Source organism: Myotis myotis, unplaced genomic scaffold (genome assembly GCF_014108235.1).
Source record: "Myotis myotis isolate mMyoMyo1 unplaced genomic scaffold, mMyoMyo1.p scaffold_m19_p_11, whole genome shotgun sequence".
Classification (NCBI taxonomy): Eukaryota; Metazoa; Chordata; class Mammalia; order Chiroptera; family Vespertilionidae; genus Myotis; species Myotis myotis.
The window spans coordinates 39,119,354-39,140,380 of NW_023416315.1; the positions used below are offsets into that span (position 1 = coordinate 39,119,354).

At 40.4% G+C, this 21,027-nt stretch overlaps 1 protein-coding gene and 1 pseudogene across 1 annotated transcript; both read left to right on the forward strand.

The window, feature by feature from the left end:
- The first annotated feature begins 12,033 nt into the window (after window positions 1-12,033).
- On the forward strand, window positions 12,034-20,391 carry MTERF1 (mitochondrial transcription termination factor 1). Its single transcript, XM_036328246.1, has 4 exons — window positions 12,034-12,110; window positions 12,593-12,652; window positions 14,588-14,675; window positions 17,868-20,391. The coding sequence occupies exons 3-4, from the start codon at window positions 14,620-14,622 to the stop codon at window positions 19,030-19,032; spliced, it is 1,221 nt and encodes a 406-aa protein (XP_036184139.1). The 5' UTR covers window positions 12,034-12,110; window positions 12,593-12,652; window positions 14,588-14,619; the 3' UTR covers window positions 19,033-20,391.
- LOC118666244 lies at window positions 15,494-17,604 on the forward strand (annotated as a pseudogene).
- Window positions 20,392-21,027: the final 636 nt, after the last annotated feature.

The following is a 21,027-nucleotide window of genomic DNA, read 5'->3' on the forward strand; positions in this document are numbered from 1 at the left end:
ACTCATCCACTGAGGATTTTTAAAAAGAATTAGACCAATGTCGGGGCCTCATGTCAAACCAATTACATCAGAACCTCTGGGGGCAGAGAGCTGGGCTTCCGTGTGATTAAAAAGCTCTCTGGGTAAAAAAAAAAAAAAAAAAAAAAAAAAAAAAAAAAAGCTCTCTGGGCGATGCTAATATGCAGCCAGGATTGAGAACAACAGACTTGAGGGATACAGAGGTGAAAGAGTCAAGAGTCCTGCTTATGGGTGAAGATGTAGAGGGAGCTCTACAGGTAGCTCTGGAGGAGGTGACACCTCATGGTCAGCTGGCTTGCCCAGTGAAAGTGGGACTTGGGGCACTCGGGGAAGCAGGAGGACACTGGCTGTTTAGTAGATGCTGGAGCCAGAAGTGTAGTGGGGAAGGCTGGAGGGCAGCAGGGCGCGGCTTCTCAGGCTTTGCTACTTCATTTAGGGGCAGCGGTTATTTGACAAGCAGCACCCATCTCCTATCTCCCCTTCTCAATGTCTAACCAAGGGTAGCAGTCATTTAAAATTTATCAGAATCTAGCCCAACCTGCGTGGCTCAGTGGTTGAGCGTTGACCTATTGATAGGTGGGGTTCGGGGCGCAGAATCTTCCCCTTGTGGGTTCTTGCCCTACGAAGTTTGAAGAATAAACTCGCGGACTAAAAGGCTTCTTTAGTAAAAGAGGTGGAAGTTTATTGGAAGCATATACAAACCCCCCTAGAGAGGGATCCCCAAATGGAAAAAACCTGTTCTCTCTCTAATGGGAAAAAAGCAATCCTGGAGGAGTCTCTTTGTCTCCGGGTTTATAAGGCTGCAGCTCTTTGTCTGAACATGCCCCTTTCTAATTGGACCCTTCCTTAATTTATGACCCTTGTGCTTTCCTAATTGGTCACTCTCTTGCAGAGTATCAGTTTCAAAGTCCAAAGCCCAGGCGGTGCCCCCTCTTTCTCTCTCCCTTATCTTATGACATTTCTCTATCCTCTGTGAAAGTAAGATAAGCACTGGAGCCCATCACATATGCATTCCTCTCCCATGGACCCCCCCCTTTCCCTAAAACCGCCTGCCTTGTCTCTAAAATTCCTTTCACTATGAACCAGGAGGTCATGGTTTGATTCCTGATCAGGGCACATGCCTGGGTTGCTGCTCGACCTCTAGTGGGGGGCGTGCAGGAGGCAGCTGATGGATTAATGGTTCTCTTTCATCATTGATGTTTCTATCTTTCTCTCCTTCTCCCTTCCCCTCTGAAATCAATAAAAATATATTTTAAAATAGATTTATCAAAATCTACTCTTTTTTTGCACTGATTTGAGTGCTTAGGATGGGAGGAAGAATGAGCCATCTTCTTACGATCATAAATCTACCTCAGTACAAAGGACAGCAAAGCTCCACTCTGCAGATTCAGGATTTTGAAGCTGAAGGGACCTCTGATATCATCTAGTTCAACACTTTAGTTTGGGCCTGTGAATATTTCTTATGCTTCATTATTTCTCTGGTGCTCACAAGGTAGATGCATAGATATTAAAAAACCAACTCAATGAATGAATTTTCAAGTGAGGAAGCTGAGTTGCATAGTAAGTCAGTCAGTTCATTCATTCACTCATTTACTTAATACAAATAAAAACAAAGCTTTAGGTATCCATGAGAATGAATGTACAGCAGGGTCACTATAGTTAGTAACATTGTATGCTTAAATTTTGCTATGAGAGTAGATCTTAAGTGTTTTGCCACATACATAATATACGGATAACTATGTGAGGTGATGAATGTGCTAACTAGCTTCATTGTGGTAATCATTTTGCAATGTACAGGTATATCAGCTATCCTGTTGTACATCTTAAATATACACAAAATTATTTGCCAATTAACATCAGTAGAGCTGTAAAAAATAAAACTAGCAAACAATTGTAATACCAGTATACTCGTAATTTTTACTTTCATTTAAGAAAATGTAGGGGTTTTTTCCTATAATGGATCATTTGGTATTTTACAAATAAAAATAACTTTTTGAAGTTGGAAAAAAGAAAAATATAAGAAAGCTAGAGTATTACTGATAATGTTAGAAATATAAGTAAATTGAATCCAACCATCATTTTGATGCACTTACTAGGGAAAGCATCATATTCGTTGCTATAGAGTTTAGCTGAGTTTAATTATTAAGGATCCAGGCTCTGGATTCAAATAGTCTGGGTTTGATTTCTGGTTCCTACTTGCTGGCCGTGTGATATGGAATTATTTATTTAATCTCTTCATGCCTCCATTTCTTAACTGCAAAGCGGAATAATAAAACAAGATATTGGGTTTAGGTTTGTCAGTGTGGAGATGGGATTGGGGTACAGCTGAATTGGGGCAAAATAATGGGGAATGGAGTTTGAAGTCTTCAGGCCCATCCAGAAGGAAGAAAATGTGAGCCAGCATGTCCAATGGGGGATTGAAAGTTGTTTTTCTGTGTGCTGAGGTGTGTAACCCCTAGACAAAACCTGCAGTGTAGTCATTCTGCTCACAGATGTTGTCAGGTGCTAGGGTTTACCAGAACTCAAAATGATTCTGGGTTTGTTTGTTTGTTTCTGGGTTTGGCTGGGAATAAGTGCAGCTGGCAGAGCCAGAGGTTAGAACAATTGGCACCTCGATTCCACAAAGATGAGTGAGACTCAGTCTGTGTCCTCAGGAATTGCTGTCTAATAGCAGAGAAGATGGAGATGCATGCACCAAACTTACTTCAACATAAGATAGAATGAATTCAGTGTTACGGAGAACCAAGACGGCGGGCATAGGTTAACGCCGGAGTTTGCTGCCTCGAACAACCACTTCAAAAGTGAAACTAAAAGATGGAATGGACATCACCCAGAACCACAGGAACGCTGGCTGAGTGGAAGTCCTACAACTAGGAGGAAAGAGAAACGCATACCGACACTTAGAGGAGGCACAGTGCTGAAGTGAAATACTCAGGTGCGGAGTGCATGCAGAGTGGGCTGGTGGCTGAGGGCACGGTTGGTGTTTTCAATTGGGAGGGAGTCGCAGACTCTGAGCTCCAGATCCGGGTGAGTCTCTAGGGACCCAGACTCAAACGGGAGAAGCGGGACTGTCTGGCTTCTGTCGGAGCGAGTGCAGCTTTCTCTCCGAGGTTTGCAGTGGTTGCTGGGACTCAGAGAGGCAGAGCCCCTGGGGACAGGACTGAGAGCCACCATAATTGCTCTCTCCGGCCCACCCTGTTGATCCCGTGCGACCCACCCGCCCCGCCCAAGCCCTGCACAGAGGCATTTGCCAGATAGCCTCAGGCAAACGCCAGATTAGCACCGCCCTAGAGGACAGAAGTTCTCTCACTGCAGACACAGCTGATTCTCACAGCCAGTTGGCCTGGAGGTCAAATCCCCCCTAGTATTAGCTACAACAATCAAGGCTTAACTACAAGACTGCGCACAAAGACCACTAGGGGGTGCACCAAGAAAGCATAACAAAATGTGGAGACAAAGAAACAGGACAAAATTGTCAATGGAAGATATAGAGTTCAGAACCACACTTTTAAGGTCTCTCAAGAACTGTCTAGAAGCTGCCGATAAACTTAATGAGATCCTCGAGAAATCTAATGAGACCCTCGATGTTGTGATAAAGAACCAACTAGAAATTAAGCATACACTGACTGAAATAAAGAATACTATACAGACTCCCAACAGCAGACCAGAGGAGCGCAAGAATCAAGTCAAAGATTTGAAATGCGAAGAAGCAAAAAACACCCAACCAGAAAAGCAAAATGAAAAAAGAATCTGAAAATACGAAGATAGTGTAAGGAGTCTCTGGGACAGCTTCAAGCATACCAACATCAGAATTATAGGGGTGCCAGAAGATGAGAGAGAGCAAGATATTGAAAACCTATTTGAAGAAATAATGACAGAAAACTTCCCCCACCTGGTGAAAGAAATAGACTTACAGATCCAGGAAGCGCAGAGAACCCCAAACAAAAGGAATCCAAAGAGGACCACACCAAGACACATCATCATTAAAATGCCAAGAGCAAAAGACAAAGAGAGAATCTTAAGAGCAGCAAGAGAAAGAAACTCAGTTACCTACAAGGGAGTACCCATACGACTGTCAGCTGATTTCTCAACAGAAACTTTGCAGGCCAGAAGGGAATGGCAAGAAATATTCAAAGTGATGAATACCAAGAACCTACAACCAAGATTACTTTATCCAGCAAAGCTATCATTCAGAACTGAAGGTCAGATAAAGAGCTTCACAGATAAGGAAAAGCTAAAGGAGTTCATCACCACCAAACCAGTATTATATGAAATGCTGAAAGGTATCCTTTAAGAAGAGGAAGAGGAAGAAAAAGGTAAAGATACAAATTATGAACAACAAATATGCATCTATCAACAAGTGAATCTAAGAATCAAGTGAATAAATAATCTGATGAACAGAATGAACTGGTGATTATAATAGAATCAGGGACATAGAAAGGGAATGGACTGACTATTCTTGGGGGGGGAAAGGGGTGTGGGAGATGCGGGAAGAGACTGGACAAAAATCGTGCACCTAGGGATGAGGACAGTGGGTGGGGAGTGAGGGCGGAGGGTGGGGCGGGAACTGGGAGGAGGGGAGTTATGGGGGGAAAAAGAGGAACAAATGTAATAATCTGAACAATAAAGATTTAATTAAAAAAAAAAAGAATGAATTCAGTGTTACAATGATTGAACAATGCGACAGCGCTGTAAGAGTGGGAAAGATTTATCCTGAATGGAGGCTTGGAAAGGCTTCAGGGAGAGATGATTGTATCCTGCCTGGGTTAAGCGACTACCATGGACTGAATATTTGTGTCCCCCAATTTGATGATATTGGGAGGTGAGGCCTTTGGGAGGTGATCAGGTTGTGAGGGTAAAGACCTCCTGAGTGAGATTAGTGTCCTTATGAAAGAGACCCCAGAGAGTGCTCCTGCTGCTTCCCATCAGGTGAAGACACAGAAAGAAGATGGTTATCCACCAGGAAGTAGGTCTTCACCAGACACCGAATCTCCTGGCACCGTGGTCTTGGGCTCCCCAATCTCCAGAATTGTGAGAAATAAATGGTTGTTGTTCAAACTACCCAGTTTATGGCATTTTTGTTATAATAACCCAATGGACTAAGATAGTGACTAACGAGGAGGGATGGGAAGTTGTGAGACTCCATGATCTTAGAAAATAATGCAACAGCTAACTCCTGTCTTTAGACCTGTTGCTATGGAAACCATCACTGACTTGCGATTTTGTTACTTGCAATTAAATACAATCCTGATAGAGTGCTCAATAAATATGCATTAAATGAATAGAGGAACGAGAAAAGAATTAGAATGTAAGTTCAAAGACCTCAATTCCAATTCTGGTTCTCCAACTGTAGTAGTAGACAGAGGTATTTTTGTCTGTCTAAGTTCCCTTTCTTCATTCCAGCAATCATAACACCTCTTTTCTTTTGAGGAACTGCCTCTCCCCAACTCCAAGTGGTTTTATGGGGCCACCAATCATAGTATATCCTGCCACCTTCACCTTTCCCATGACACAATGGGGGTGGTCACATGACTCAAGGAAAACCAAGCATAGTCCTTATTATGGGTTTTATGTTCAAGACTAAGAATTAGAAGCTGGAGTTTCCAGTTAAAAGGACATAACCTTAGAGATACTTGCCATATATCTTGTTCCATGGAAGAACCTGAGAGAATAAGACCTATATAGAGAGATAAACTGAGAGAAAAATTCCTCAACCTTTTTTGTTTGAATTAGCTTGTGTTGTATTTCTGTCACTAGCTACTGAAAGAAACCTGTAAAATACAGACAGTACCTAGCAATGCTAGGTAAGTAATTTTTGCCATTTTGGGCCTCAGTTACCTTACTTATACATAAGAGGGTTGGACAAGAGAATCATTAATATTCCTCTAAGCTCAGTTTCCATTTTTCACATTTCTATAAAAACTGTAGAGTTTGAGATAAAATATGCTCACCTGAATCCTGATCTTTATTTTTTGAGGGAAACAAATCATCTATAAAGGAAAATTCTCATAACACCAGGCTGAAACCTACTTTCCTTTCTTCATGTCTACCCTTAAGTTAGATTATCACAATAGAACCTTAAGAAATATCTTTCAAAGTGGAATGCAGTAATTAAAAATGGTAAATTTGGTATATGATAAAGGTGACACTTCAAAGCAGTGTGCAAAGAAAGTATTCATTAAATGATGTTGGAACAATTGACTAGCAATTTGGAAAGGAAACAGAATTGAATCTCTTTCTTGTTTCTTATCCCAAAATAAAATCCAGATGATTCAAAGACTTAAAGGGAAAAAAGGAAAAATAATAAAGTACTGCATGAAAATATGGATGACTGTTCTTCATAAACTTAGGATGGAAAAGGACTGTTTAAGTGTGACAAAAAAATGTAAACTCAAATACAGTATAAGCCAGGGGTTAGGAGTACAGGTTCTGAAAGAAGCAACCTGGGTTGAAATCCTGGTTCCACACGCATTAGCTTTATCTTGAAAAAGTCACTTTATCTAAATCTCAGTTTCCTCATCTACAAAGTTATACCTACCTCATTGGTTGACTAAGGAAAAAAGTTATGCATAGGAATATTCTTCAAGAAAATAAACTAAAAGGATATAAATAAAATGTAAATGGTGGTTATTTCTAAGTGATTGAATTATGGGTGAATTTTTTGCCTTTTTCAATTTTCTATAGATAAACATTACTATTTTTGTAGTTTCTATAGTGAGTTAAAATATTGCTTCTCTCTGAGTGTCAGCAAAGCACTGCAATTATGATAGACTCTGGAGCTGGACTTCTTAGGTTCCAGTTACTGGCTGTGTGAGCTTGGGCAAGTTGCCAAGCCTCTGTCTCAGTTTTCTAATCTGTAAAATGGAGATAATGTTATTTCTATCAGAGTCTTAAATGAATTAATATAGGTGAAGTATAGAATAGTAGTGCCTGGCAGATAGTATTATATGAATGTTTTCAAAGATTATTAATAGTTTCTTCTATGTAATTTCTCTCAAAATTCATATTCTTTGGATGACTTTAAATTAACAAACTAAGTTACAGGTATATGGATGTTTGAACAAGGAAGATATTTTTCCATTTTGTGATTATTTGCTTCTCTACTGTACTAGGATAACATTTTCTACTAGTGATTAAGAATCATTTCATTGAAGGCATGGTACTGTTGCTGAAACAACCCTAAAGGTATTCAAACTCAACCGGCTGATTGGGACTGAGACTTTATGGGATCTCAAGTGATTACTGTTTCTCTTGGCCAACTCTGTGCTGCTGACAGTGGCGATCTAACTACTACGGGAAGCCAGGATCATATCAGGTCTGGAATCAGCAAATTTGCCAGGCGAAGTATCCATTTCCTTGCCACAGACTCTTGTGGTAATGAGTGTGGGAGTGGGAAAGCTGACTCTTGAAGTCTCTCTAGACCCTGGTCAGGCACATTTCAGAGAAAGAAAGTAACCAGCAATAAAATCCTAAGAACTCGAAGGCTGTTAAAAAACAGTTGTTTTAAAAAGGGGGAAAATTATGCTAGCTTTTTTGGTTTGTTTGCAAACATTAAGAGTGTTAACCTTTGACTATAACTTTACTGCTTTTGTTCACCTAAAGCAACTTATAGTCTTTTCATTTGTTTTCATATACAAACAAAACAGCCGCAGCCAAGAGAGAGTGGGAGAAGAGACTTGATGTTCCTCTGAGGGCCCTCAAGTGAGACTGATAGGTCACTGGTATGTCTGTCTAGGAAGTTGATGTGGGGTAGGGTATTCATTTGTCTTTTGCAGGGATGGGGAACATCCGGCCTGTGGGCTGAGGCCATATACAGCCTGCAAAATCATTTCGTCTGGCCTTGCCACGGCATTAGGGTGAGTTAATTAGATGTTTGACCAAATATAGCAGGCTAATTTTCAAGTTGATAATTTTGTATGGCCTGCAAATGATGTTATAAATATCCAAATGGCCCTTGGCAGAAAAAAGGTTCCCCACCTGTGGTCTTTTGAGTCTAGGAGTCTGTGGGGGTTGTATTGGGTGGAAGGTGGGAGATGGAGGGCCACTTCCTTTCTGTCCTTAATTGGGTTTGCTGAGATTCAAACATGAGTGGTCAATGGAGGGCCTGTGTCTTGCCAGAACTCTATTTGTGTGAAAAACAGGACACTTCCTGAGCAGGGGGATTTGGCACAGTTAAAAAACCCTTAGGTCAGAGGTGTTTCTGAGTGTAGCATATGTTCTGTATTCAAACGTGACCTTCGGCCACTCCCCTGAGTGTCCAATTCATGAAGGGAGGGCTTCAGAGTGTAGGCTTCAGACTTCTGGATTAAAAAGGGTAGAGGAGATGCTCCAATTCAGACTTGGCAATCTTTTCTTTTCCCAAGCATGGTCATTTAAAGACACATATACCATCTAATATCACCAAAGTTTTAGACAAGAAAGAGAAATGTAATCCTAATATATAAAAACCCTGGGTTCGTCACACCCGCAATGACCAGGAGGCTCGACCAACCGGAAGTCAGTCCTGCAGTCATGGTGACCCAGCACTGACTGCTGAGGGGGCTGCAAATCAGGCCCAGAGAGAGGCCTAAAGAGAGAAGCAGGGTCTTATCTGTAGCCTCTGTGGCAGCTGTTGATCAGTACTTGCCTCTCTCTTTAGCTCCCGGCCTGGTCAGCAGCCCCACCTCCATTTCTCTCCAGGCCTCCACTGGGACTGCTGATCAGCCCTGCCTTTCTGATTAGGCCCTGTTGATAGGCCCATAGAAACTGACCAATCAGAATCAAATCTGGGTCAACTGTGAGGAGCCAATGGCTGCCTAGGAGGTGGAGCTCTTGATGCTGACTGGCATAGAAACCGATAATCAGAACTAAATTGGCCAGCAGAAGAGGGCAGTTGGGGGCCATCAGGCCAGCAGGGGAGGGCAGTTGGGGGCGATCAGGCTGACAGGGGAGCAGTTAGGTGTTAATCAGTCCAGCAGGGGAGCAGTTAGGGGGTGATCAGGCTGGCAGGCAGAAGCGGTTAGGAGCTAGCAGTCCCTGATTGTGAGCGGGATGTTTAGGCCTGTGGGATCAGGCCTAAACCGGCAGTCAGACATCCCCCAAGGGGTCCCAGATTGGAGAGCGTGCAGGCTGGGCTGAGGAACCTCCCACCCCCTAGTGCACGAATTTCGTGCACTGGGCCTCTAGTCAAGATATATGACAATATAAATTTGACATAAAAATGGAATTACTTTTGCATCTATAAAAATCCCAGAAAGATGAAAACTTTAGAATAGCTTCTAAAATAAACTTCCCTCCACCATATTGCGATGACTTCATCTCATCTCTTTTCCTCTTTGTTGTTTCATCATTGCTTACTCCTTGCCTCAGGTCTTCTCTTACTCACAGCCCCCACCTCCCTGTCAGTGTTTCCAACCACATTTTCTTTTTTTAAAATATATTTTATTGATTTTTTACAGAGTGGAAGGGAAAGGGATAGAGAGTCAGAAACATCAATGAGAGAGAAACATCCATCAGCCGCCTCCTGCACACTCCCTACTGGGGATGTGCCCGCAACCAAGGTACGTGCCCTTGACCGGAATCGAACCTGTGACCTTTCAGTCCGCAGGCCGACACTCTATCCACTGAGCCAAACTGGTTAGGGCACATTTTCTTTTTCTTAATTACATCAGTTTAGTAGGGCCTGGGTCAGCCATGACCCTGGGAGGGAAGATGAGGGGGCGGGGGGAGGACATGTACAGGAGCAGACACTCGGGCTGAGTGAGACCTACCATTGGAAAAGAGGTCCTAGAAGGCAGGGGCTTTATTTTGTTTTCCCCCATCCTGAAAACAGGGCCTGGAAGTGTAGGTGCTCAATAAATATTAAGTCAATGAATAAAATATAGACAAGGTATATACAGGCTCTGCCATAACACACCACCAATGACTGAGGGAGTTGGCATTGCTTTTATTGAAGGTAATGACAATATTAACAAATCATTAAAAATTAAACTTCTTTGGCAAAATATGAGAAGGGAAAAAAAGTAGTTGATAATACACCATCCAGTCCAATCATTATTATACTTTTGTTGTTATTCTTTTCAGTGTTTTATAATATGCATTTAAAATATATTTGTAGTCTGGTGGGTGTGGCTCAGTGGTTGAGTGTGGACCCATGAACCAAGAGGTCACAGCTTGATTCCCAGTCAGGGTACATGCCCAGGTTGCAGGCTCAATCCCCCGTGGGGAGCCTGTGGGAGGCAGCCGATCAATGATTCTCTTTCATTATTATTATTATTTTAAAAATATATTTTTATTGATTTCAGAGGGGAAGGGAGAGGGAAAGAAAGATAGAAACATCAATGATGAGAGAGAATCATTGATCGGCTGCATCTTACCTGCCCCCTGTGGGGACCAGGCCTGCAACCCAGGCATGTGCCCTTGACCAGAATCGAACCTGGGACCCTTCAGCCCACAGGCCGTCGCTTTACCCACTGAGCCAAACCAGCTAGGGCTCTCTCTCATTATTGATGTTTCTATTTCTCTCTCCCTCTCCCTTCTTCTCTCTGAAATAAATAAAATAAATATTAAAAAATATTTGTAATCTGAGAATTTTGGAGAGGAAATACAGAATTTATTTTCAAAAGAACCATTCTCCCTTACCTACAAGGTATCGCTCAAACTTAAGCATGTCCTCTGGTGGGGACTTAAAAAAAAAAAAAAAGATTTTGTTTTACAGTCTGATTGTAAAGCAGCTTCTACTTAAAATATTTATATATTTGTGTATATAATTTTTATATTAATATATAATAGTAAATATTACCTCAGGTATAGGAGCTCCTTCTATATACAGAAATCGATTTTAGAAATCGAAATAAAGAGGTCGTTTCTAATTTTTCGGGGCTAATTTTCACCTGAGGGAACTAACTGCAGGAAGTAGTTTCACTTGCCAGCAGACTGATTATTAGCAATTTAAGACCCCAAAGTTAATCTTTATTCTGATCAGCCAACAAAACAGAGAGTTAATTCAACACGAAGTGACAACAACAAAGCAGCGGGGCGTGATCTAAGGGAGAGTGAGGACTAAACTTTAATTGGCTCCTTGGTGCAGGAATGGGGTGAAGAACACGCTCCCGTTGTGTGCACCCCCCTCCTCCCCCCAGAGGGCAATGCAGTCAGTGCTTCTGGCCGTGAAATTCAGGACCAACCCTCTCGCCCCATGTGCTTCTCTGAGGCCCACCGCGTCCTCCGTTATGTAACCGGGCGGCCTGACGATCTCACTCATCTGAGTATAATCTCTCTCTTACAGGAGGGAACAGCAGAATTGCCTCCAATTGAAACTTGATCTCCATTGCCACCAGCCCCAGGGGAGCGACCCGACCAGGAAGACTGAGGCGACGCCCCCCAAGGTGCCACACTCGCACCGGAGGTGGGGATGGTTCCTGCTGAAACTTCAAACAGCCCGAACCCGGCACAGTTTAATACGAACCAGGGAGCAGTCGTGCTGCCAGCAGTTAAATAGAAGTTCATTAGAACTGCTCCCCGAGCCTGCGGGCTGAGCCTGATGTCGGACCAGCAGCCACACTCCAGCAGGTCGCTCAGAAAAGAAAGAACCCGGGGCTGTTTATGAGCCTCTCATCGCAGGTGTTTTTCGGCACCAAACGCCAAAGTGTTCCTCGGCGTCACGTGAGTCACAGGAATACGCGTAATCACCCCATCAGGCAGCAAAATTCGTTTATATGATAGGGACTGATAGGGACTTGCTCACCGCTCGTCGCCAGAAAGCACTGAGACCCCGCAGCAACTCTCGGCCGCCGGCCCGGGAACCCGGAAGGCTCTCGGCCCCGCCCACCCCGTCCCAAACCCGCCTCAGCTGTGGGCTCCCCGCGCTTACCGCGGTCTTCTGCCGCCCCCTGCTGGGCTTCTCGCGTTGGTTTACGGAGGGCGGCCCCCTGGCCGCGGGGGCACGCAAGGTGGTGACGTCACCGCGCGGGCCCGTGGCCGGAAGTTCGTGAATTTCCGCTTCCGGAGGCGGAAGTAAAGCGCTCTCTGGTTCTTCCGTACAGTCCAAGTTGCCGTTGCTGGCTTTGCTGCTGTGCTTTTTGTTTTAAGAAGCGGGTGCGGGTGACTTTGAGGTATCGCAGCGCCCAGTTCCCGCGCAGTTCTTTGCACAGTTGTCCTTGTGGGAGGAGGAGGGGTGGGAGGAGTCCGTGGAATGGAACCTGTGGAATTAACCTTAGTTTTGAGCTACAGGCTCCCCTGGGTTCCAACTTGCGCTTCACCTAGCTAAGAGAAGCTAGTAAGAAAAGTCGGCGCTTTGGAATTTCGGGGATAAAGCCTACTTTTTAATTTGTGGAGTTTAAGACGATGTACGTGAAGCAGTTAGTTTTGGCTTTACAGATCATTCGCCATTCTGCTACCTTTTCCGATCACATTCAGGCCTGTACTTGCTCTTTTCTTCTCGTATCTCTGAGATGTTTAGTGTGCAGGAAGGTTATGCATCTCATGAGGTTATGCACCTGCGGCGCTAGGTGGGATTGAACTCGTTCTTCTGTATTGCGAAGTCCTGACAATATTTTGTAACTCCCCCCCCCCCCTTCTTTTTGGCCATTTTTAGGGACAACTATTTTCCAGCTTTTTTCTGGAGGAATGCAGAAGTCCTTTTAAGGCAAATGAGGTGAGAAATGCATTGTTGTAAAGGTCTCTGAACTGCTTGTTTTGTGGAAAGAAGGCCCACTGGAATGTAGTACCCTAGGGCCAGACATTGGCCATTTCATTAAAAGCCCCTTTATTAGGCTTCTGTGGAGCAGAGGGCAGGGTAAAACTTTTATTCCTTAGACCATACAAGTTGTAGGTACACAGATTTTCAGTGTATTTTTAAATTTTGGATTTCACCTCTAGCAATAATGGTTTTGGCTCATTAAAAACGTTAATTTGAGATTGAAATACATTATGGAGTATTAATTATTTTTGAAACTTGTAGATTGAGGCAGTTGATACTTCTTGCATTAGGCTGTTTAAATATTTATTCACCTTACTAGATGTAAGGGGAGTATTTTGGATGGAAATTGGGTGCTAAAAGAGTAAAGTAGCATTGATATTTATCAGGTTTAACATTTTTGTGTTGAAAACTGAAAAATAGGTAAAGGTAATATATATTGTTCTATTATGTTTTTGTACTCCAAGACAATTTTAATTTTTTTTAAATTTAATATCAGTTGCAATAAACACGTAAATTAATATTTTAATATTTCAGAATTAGTACATAGCTGCCATTAATCTGTCAGAGATAACTGTTTTGTTCCATTTTTTTCTCTCTTTCTGCATATTACCCTACTCATACCATTATGCTGTTTGCCACTTAAAACACTTTGGACATCTTTCCATTGTGTTAGATCTGCCTCATTTTTAAAAAGGAGGTTGTATAGTATTTTATTGCATAGTTGTACCATAACTTATTAGTCATTCTTTTGGGGACATTGGGTTCCTTCTTTTTGTCAATAGCAAATAGTATTATGATGATAATCCTTTTCATAATAATGTGTATTCTTGTCTTGGATAATCTCCCAGAAGTGGAAATGTTGGCTTAAAGGATATGATGGAGGGTACCAGATTCTCTTCAAGCAGTGGTATTTGAGAATTTCTCCCATTTCCTCATATGCTTACCAACATTCAATATTAAGTAACATTGTATTAAGTTTCGCTGAGACTGTTCATAATATATTTTGGGTCAATTTATTGCATGTATAGTATTGTAGTCAAAACCAAATTTTAGTTGCCAATTCTAAGTCCAACTGAGCTCCCCCCCCCTCATAGAAATAGTGTAGATTCCCTAGTAATAAGTAATTATAAAATAAATGCTTCACTTCAACAATATATACTTGTTTAGTTAAAGATTTGTAGGAAGGTAGTGTTTGAATGGGATCTTGTACTATGGATAGACATCAGGATGATAGGCCTTCCTGAGAGATATCTTAAGAAGGCAGGGAGACAAGAATGGACAAGGATGTTAAGGACCAGAGGTTTGAGAGGCAGTGGTGCCTAGTGGTGAAGTTGTAGAATAGAAGCTAGCTAGAAAGATAGGTGGAACTGTGTGGTGAGGGCTTTGAAGGTCAGTCTGAAGATTTTACTTTGTAGGGGAGAGCTACAGAGATCTTTAATCAGGAAATGAGGGACATAATTACATACTTGTTTTACAAGTATACTATGATGGAAGTTTTGAGTGACAGATGTTAGAGAAGCAAGTTAAGTGGCTATTATAGTCTGGGTGAATGAAAAGCAAAGAGTAGAGGGGTTGGAGTTCAGAGATGATGAACAAGCAGAATACATGATTTGATGATAGGTTGAGGAAGGGAGAGAAAGCAAAGCTTTTGTATTTTTATCATGAATGACTCAGGTTAGTGATAACGATTTCATTAATCAGAGGAGGTCTAGTTTGGGGGCTGGGAAAGATGCTCATTTTGGTTTTGGACATGTTAATTTGTGTGGAAGATATTTCCATGGAGAGGGAATTATGAAATAATTAAAAAAAAGACATAAAATCCACCTATGAGATTCAGGAGAAACCTTAATGCACTTTTAAAAAATATATATTTTATTGATTTTTTTACAGAAAGGAAGGGAGAGGGATAGTCAGAAACATCGATGAGAGAGAAACATCCATCAGCACACCCTCTACTGGGGATGTGCCTGCAACCAAGGTACATGCCTTTGCCTGGAGTCGAACCTGGGAACGTCGGTCCACAGGCCGATGCTCTATCCACTGAGCCAAACCGGTCAGGGCCCTGAATGCACTTTTGTTAAGAAACTTGGCATATATTTTCACTTTCTTTTAGTCTGTCATTGATACAGTTTCTTTTGAGCTTTCTGTGGCTTGTTCAACCCTGTTTGAGGGTGTGTTCTCTAGAGTAGTAGCCTTCAGGCTTTTTTTGATTGTGTATACTCTCCAAGAAAGGTTTATACATGGACCTTCAATATATTTATATTTTATTTACTGGTGAGTTAGGTACATGTCTTACAGTATATATTGTATACATTTTATAATACAGAAAGTAGAAATTTTAAAAGGCTGAGGCAAATATAAGTTGGAATTTTACTGTTTGTTCCTACATTCCGTTGGATCGTATTGCTACCCCTCTTTGGAAAGTACTGGTCTTATCCATAGCTGTCAGTGTTCTGTCTGATTAGTCAGTAGAGGTCACCCTTGAGCGTCTGGAAGAGCAAATTTTTGATTTGGGCAATGTAAAGCCTTCCTTTAGTTCAGTGGTTCTCAACCTTCCTAATGCTGCGACCCTTTAATACAGTTCCTCATGTTGTGGTGACCCCCAACCATAAAATTATTTTTGTTGCTACTTCATAACTGTAATTTTGCTACTGTTATGAATCCTAATGTAAATATCTGATATGCAGGATGTATTTTCATTGTTACAAATTGAACATAATTAAAGCATAGTGATTAAGCACAAAAACAATATGTAATTTTATATGTGTTTTCTGATGGTCTTAGGCGACCCCGGTGAAAGGGTTGTTCGACCCCCAAAGGGGTCGTGACCCACATGTTGAGAACCACTGCTTTAGTTAGAAAGAGGACCTTATTTTTTAAGTTTCTAAATTCATGCATTTTTGGGAGAGTGTATAATTACATGGTAGCATGTAGCATTATGGAGAAGTGAAGAATAGTGAATTCAAAGTATAGGGCAGTCTAATATGTGCTTTTGTTTGATGTTTACCTTGTGAGCAGTCTGCACTTTTGTTTGAATGCTATTTGATTCCATACTTTGGGAATATTTTTCCGATTCTTTGAGGATCTTTAGATTATTTGAGCTATAGGAATGTTCCCAGTCTGTAGGCATAATCTAAATTCTTGTTAAATTGGAATAATCAAAAGGATAGGCGCAGAGAGGCTTTTATGATGTTGATCTTGAAAGCAGTATCTCAAGTCCAAAGATATTAGTGGTGAGTTGAAATCATTTAGCTCTATTTTCTATTTTATGCTTAATTAAAGGGCCTCTTTTAAGTGATAAGAGCCCATTATAAGTAATTAGGAATAAAAATCTAAGTTCATCACAGCTGTGTAGTCTGAAAAGGATAAAGTACAATTTAAAAAATATATGTATTATTGTATGATTCAGACCATAAGTAGTTTAGGAAAATAAATTATCTGATACGAATAATCTTTGTTGCTTTCCTCATAAAATATTTCCTATAAATAGATGCTCACTTTACTAGGGACTTATGATTGTTACCATGTAGCATGTAGCAGTTCATACATTTCATGACTCATTTCTGAATGATCAAGAAAATTAGATATTGAGGTTTTAACCACTTGCACAAAGTTATATGTGTTGTGAAACTGATGCATAGAGCCCTGGGCTCATCTTTTGTAATGTGGTGGCCTGGGGAGAATGGTAAAAGTAACTTTTAAACATGTCATCTTGCAGCATAGTTCCATGTGTGGTGTATTATTTGGATTAAATATCCCAACTAGATCATTTGGAAGATGCACATTGGTTTGGAGTTGTTGGGTTACAACCAAGGGGACAATAATGTAAATTGAGGAGAATGGAAGCAGTTGTTCTTGTTGACCAGAGCTAAGAATTAGGCTCTAATAATAGCCTGGATTTAAAGAGTGCCATGAATCTAGAAAAATGTGTTTATGGTGCAAATTAAGAATTCTGGTGTTGGTGTCTCGCTGAGGTAACCCTCTTGCTCTTGCTGCATGCTGGTGTTGGAGGACTCTCCCTGCCTCAGATTTACCAACAGCATGAACCAAGAAAAGTTAGCTAAACTTCAGGCTCAGATCCAGATAGGGGACAAGGGTATGGCTTGCAGAAAGAAGGTGGTACATAGAATAGCTACAGCTGATGACAGAAAACTTCAGAGTTTTCTGGAAAGCTGGTATTGAAGAGGTAAACATGATTAAAGGTGATGGAACAGTTATTCATTTCAACAATCCCAAAGTCCAAGCTTCCCTTTCTGCTGACACCTTTGCAATTATCAGTCATGCAAAAACCAAACCAATCACAGAAATGCTTTCTGGAATATTAAGTCAGTTTGGTGCTGACAGCTTCACAAGTCTTAGGAAGTTAGCTGAACAGTGATGGATAGCAAAGCACCAAAACCAGAAGACATTGACGAGGAAGATGGTGATGTTTTAGATCTTGTAGAAAATTTTGATGAGGCATCAAAGAAGGAAGCTAACAGATCTTTTCTGGCTTTTGGAAGCTGGCATGGACTATATTTAACAAATCAGCTATGTGGTTCCAAAATTTTACAAACATGGAGAACCAACTGTTACTAGTTGAGAAATATAAATATTTTGTATATTAATAATACTGTTTGTTCAGCATTTTCAGTCATTTGATTTTGCATTGTGCACTTCCTCCTAGGATCTATTCTTTTGGTCAAATCCAAAGTATTGGTGCAGTTTGAGGGTGTTTTGATTTTTGATTCTTGGTTTCTTTTTGTTTGGGGTATTTTTGGTGTGTGTGTATTTTTCTATATGTGTGTGGCTATGTTTGTACACAGTGGAGAGCAAATTGGAGAACAGTTTTATTTATCATTCTCTTTTCCCCAGTAGAAATAAAACAAATCTTTACCTCCCTCCCCCCCCCCCCCCCAAAAAAAAAAAAAAAAGCTGGTGTTGGTTTTCAGGGGTAAATTTAGAGTTTGATAACCAGGATGTGAGAACTGAGGCAAAGAAGTCTGGTATCTAGATAATTAGAAGTAATGAGCTAGAGAGAAAATACGGTGGCTGAATTGTTACCACAGCACCAGGAGAACTGGAGCTACCAATAACTTCTTATAGAAAGGACCATGATACTTACAGGATCATAATATGGTCTTTCAACTATTTAATACATTATATAATATTGTCTGTGTTGTTTTAACAGCATTCCAAAAGGTTGGGGCTACTTGACCATTCTGGCACCACGAAACCTCTTGTATATGAGAAGTCGCTTCCTCTTTGGCTCAAGATGTTGGATGACCCGATTTTCACCAGAAATACTCTTCAAATCAGTTTCATTTAGGTTTTTTGGTGTGAAGTCTGATAATGAAGACAGTGAGCCTTTGAAGAATAGACTACTGAATAACTTACTTACTATGGGAGTAGATGTTGACATGGCCAAGAAACGACAGCCCGGAGTTTTTAATAGGACGGGTATTAATGAGCAGGATCTGAAGATGTTCCTTCTGTCCAAAGGAGCTGGCCAAGAAGTGATTGCTAGCATCATATCAAGATATCCACGAGCCTTAACACGCACAACTGAAAATCTTTCAAAACGGTGGGATTTGTGGAGAACAATTATGACATCGGACCTTGAAATTGTAGATATTTTGGAACGTTCTCCTGAATCATTTTTTCGGTCCAATAACAACGTAAACCTGGAGAATAATATAAAGTTTCTCTACTCAGTTGGATTGACCCGGAAGTGCCTTTGTAGATTATTGAACAATGCCCCACGTACCTTCTCCAATAGTCTTGATTTGAATAAACAGATGGTCGAATTTTTGCAGGAAGTATGTTTGTCCTTAGGTCACAGTCATCCCATAGATTTTGTCAGGAAAATAATTTTAAAAAACCCTTTCATCTTAATTCAGAGCACCAAACGGATAAAAGCTAACATTATGTTTTTACAGTCAACTTTCAACCTGAACAATGAGGAGCTGCTTGTTCTGATATGTGGTCCAGGAGCTGAAATCCTAGACCTTTCCAATGCCTGTGCCAAAAGAAACTACACAAATATCAAAGAGAAGCTGTGTTCTCTTGGGTGCACTGAACAGGAGGTACAGAAGTTTGTCTTGAGCTATCTAGATGTGCTCTTCTTGGGAGAGAAAAAGTTTAATGATAAAATAGATTGCCTCATAGAAGAAAAAATTAGCATTTCACAAATAATTGAAAATCCTCGGATTCTAGATTCAAGCATAAGTACTTTAAAAAGTCGAATCAAAGAATTGGTAGATGCTGGCTATAACTTGAGTACATCAAACATCTCTCTTCTGTCTTGGAGTCAGAAAAGATATAAAACTAAATTGAAAATGTTAAACATGCGATAGTGCATTTTTCTGGGGAATTAAAAAAATAGTGAGATAATTTCACTTTGAATTTAGGCCTTTCAAAAAGGAGATGTTTGACTGCTTAACCACATATACATATGTAATGATTATTTGGATATTTTATTTTAAAGGTTTGTAAAAACTGGTTAGTATGCTCAAGCATAGCCTTCCCAGCTACTTTTCCTCTAGTTTGAATTAATACAATATTCCTATTATGTGATAAAGGCCGTGTAAATGGTACTTTCTGAGTGCCAAGGCAGAACAATGTATATGAAAAGATAGGTAATACAAAATAAGCTTTTTTCAGGTTTTTGTTCAAATAAAAGATTCACTTAGATCTTTCCATTTTTTTTTTTTTTCATGGGTTTGAATGGCACCCTATTTCTCCTGTTATTCCCACATACCTAATTATGGTTCATCTTCAAAATAGAATGCCAGTAAAAATCTGACAAAACAGAAAGGAGAGATTTTTCACCCCAAGTTCTACATTCTTTATTTAAAACATTAGTATTTAACCCAAATTGAGCCTGTAGGCTCAATTTACTATGTGTATGTATAATCCTCATTTTTTTGAAGACAAAGGCAACTGTAGTAGGCTAAATAATTGCCACCCAAAGATGTCAATGTCATAATTTTCAGAACCTGTGAATATGTTGTTAAATTTCAAAAAGACTTTGCAGATGGGATTAAGGACTTTAAAATGAGATTGATTACCTGGATTATTTGGATGGGCCCAATATAATCATAAGGGTGCTTAAAAGTGGAAGAGGGAGGTAAAAGGAGATGAGAGTGAAATGATGATAGAAGAACTTGACCCACTTACTGGCTTTGAAGGAGGAAGGGGCCATGAGATAAGAAACACAGGTAACCTCTTTAGAATGTAAAAGGCAAGGAAACATTTTCTAGTGCCCCAGAAGGAAATGCAGCCCTACCAGGATCTTGAATTAAGTCCAGTGAGTCCTGTGTCGAATTTCTGACGTACAGAGCCATAAGATAATATATTAGTGTTGTTTTAAGCCTCTGAGTTTGTGATAATTTGTTACAGCAGCAAACAGGATAACAGCAACTAAATGTTAGTTGCATTATAGATGAAGCCACAAAATACGGTCCTTTTAGTATCATATTTGTATTTCTTCCTCATATAATTGCCTTTTTTATCCAACTACCTTTCTGGAACGGCTAATAAGTTAGTGTTTGTAAAGTCCTCTAAATGTATGGATAAAAACTATGAGTAATAAAATCTAAATAAAGGAATATTTATTTTGCCTAATGTGATTTAAAGAAATGGTGATCATTTCTGTATATTAATATTTTGTTAGCATTTCATCTAAATAAAGAACAAGGAATTTCTAGAAGCATTGACTTTTTTAAAAGTACATTTTTTATTGATAGTATTACATTTTCTCCCCTTCCCTCCCTCCTTTCAACGCCCCCCCCCCAAGTCTTCACCACCCTAGAAGCATTGAGTTAAGAAAGACAAATCAGATGATGTCTGTACCTTGAAGACATGTACAATGTAGCTCTGAATAAACTGAAAGAGAAGGGACACATTACATAACCTTAATTACTTTTAATTGTTTTCCAGAGTCATTTGTCTTCTAGATGTGGCTTTTGAATTAAATAACAATGGCATTCACCCTTTTAAGCCTTATTTCCTATAATGATGCCTCAAAAAAACTTATTCCCACCACTGATAGAAAACAAAGTACCTGCTCTTTTAAGGGCATTTGTCCATGATACTCTTATTCCAATTATTTCCAATATGCTCGTTGATGGCGAGCATGACAGGCATAGTTTAGAAAACATGGGCTTCAGAGAGACATTTCTTTAGAATGATATATCTAGGCACCATTCCTGAATAGCTCTGTTACTTTGTGTAAATATTTTAAGTTCATTGAACTTGTTTTCTGATCTCTATTAAATGTTAAAAATTGACCTTGAAGAGTTGGTGGGAATCAGGTGATATAAGGTCTCTAAGGTTTCTTGTACATACTA

Coding starts and splice junctions, on each gene's coding strand:
- MTERF1 (XM_036328246.1), top strand. CDS start 14,620: ATGAGAGAGAAACATCCATCAGCACACCCTCTACTGGGGATGTGCCTG. Junction 14,676..17,867: donor GGGATGTGCCTGCAACCAAG/GTACATGCCTTT, acceptor TTGTTTTAACAG/CATTCCAAAAGGTTGGGGCT.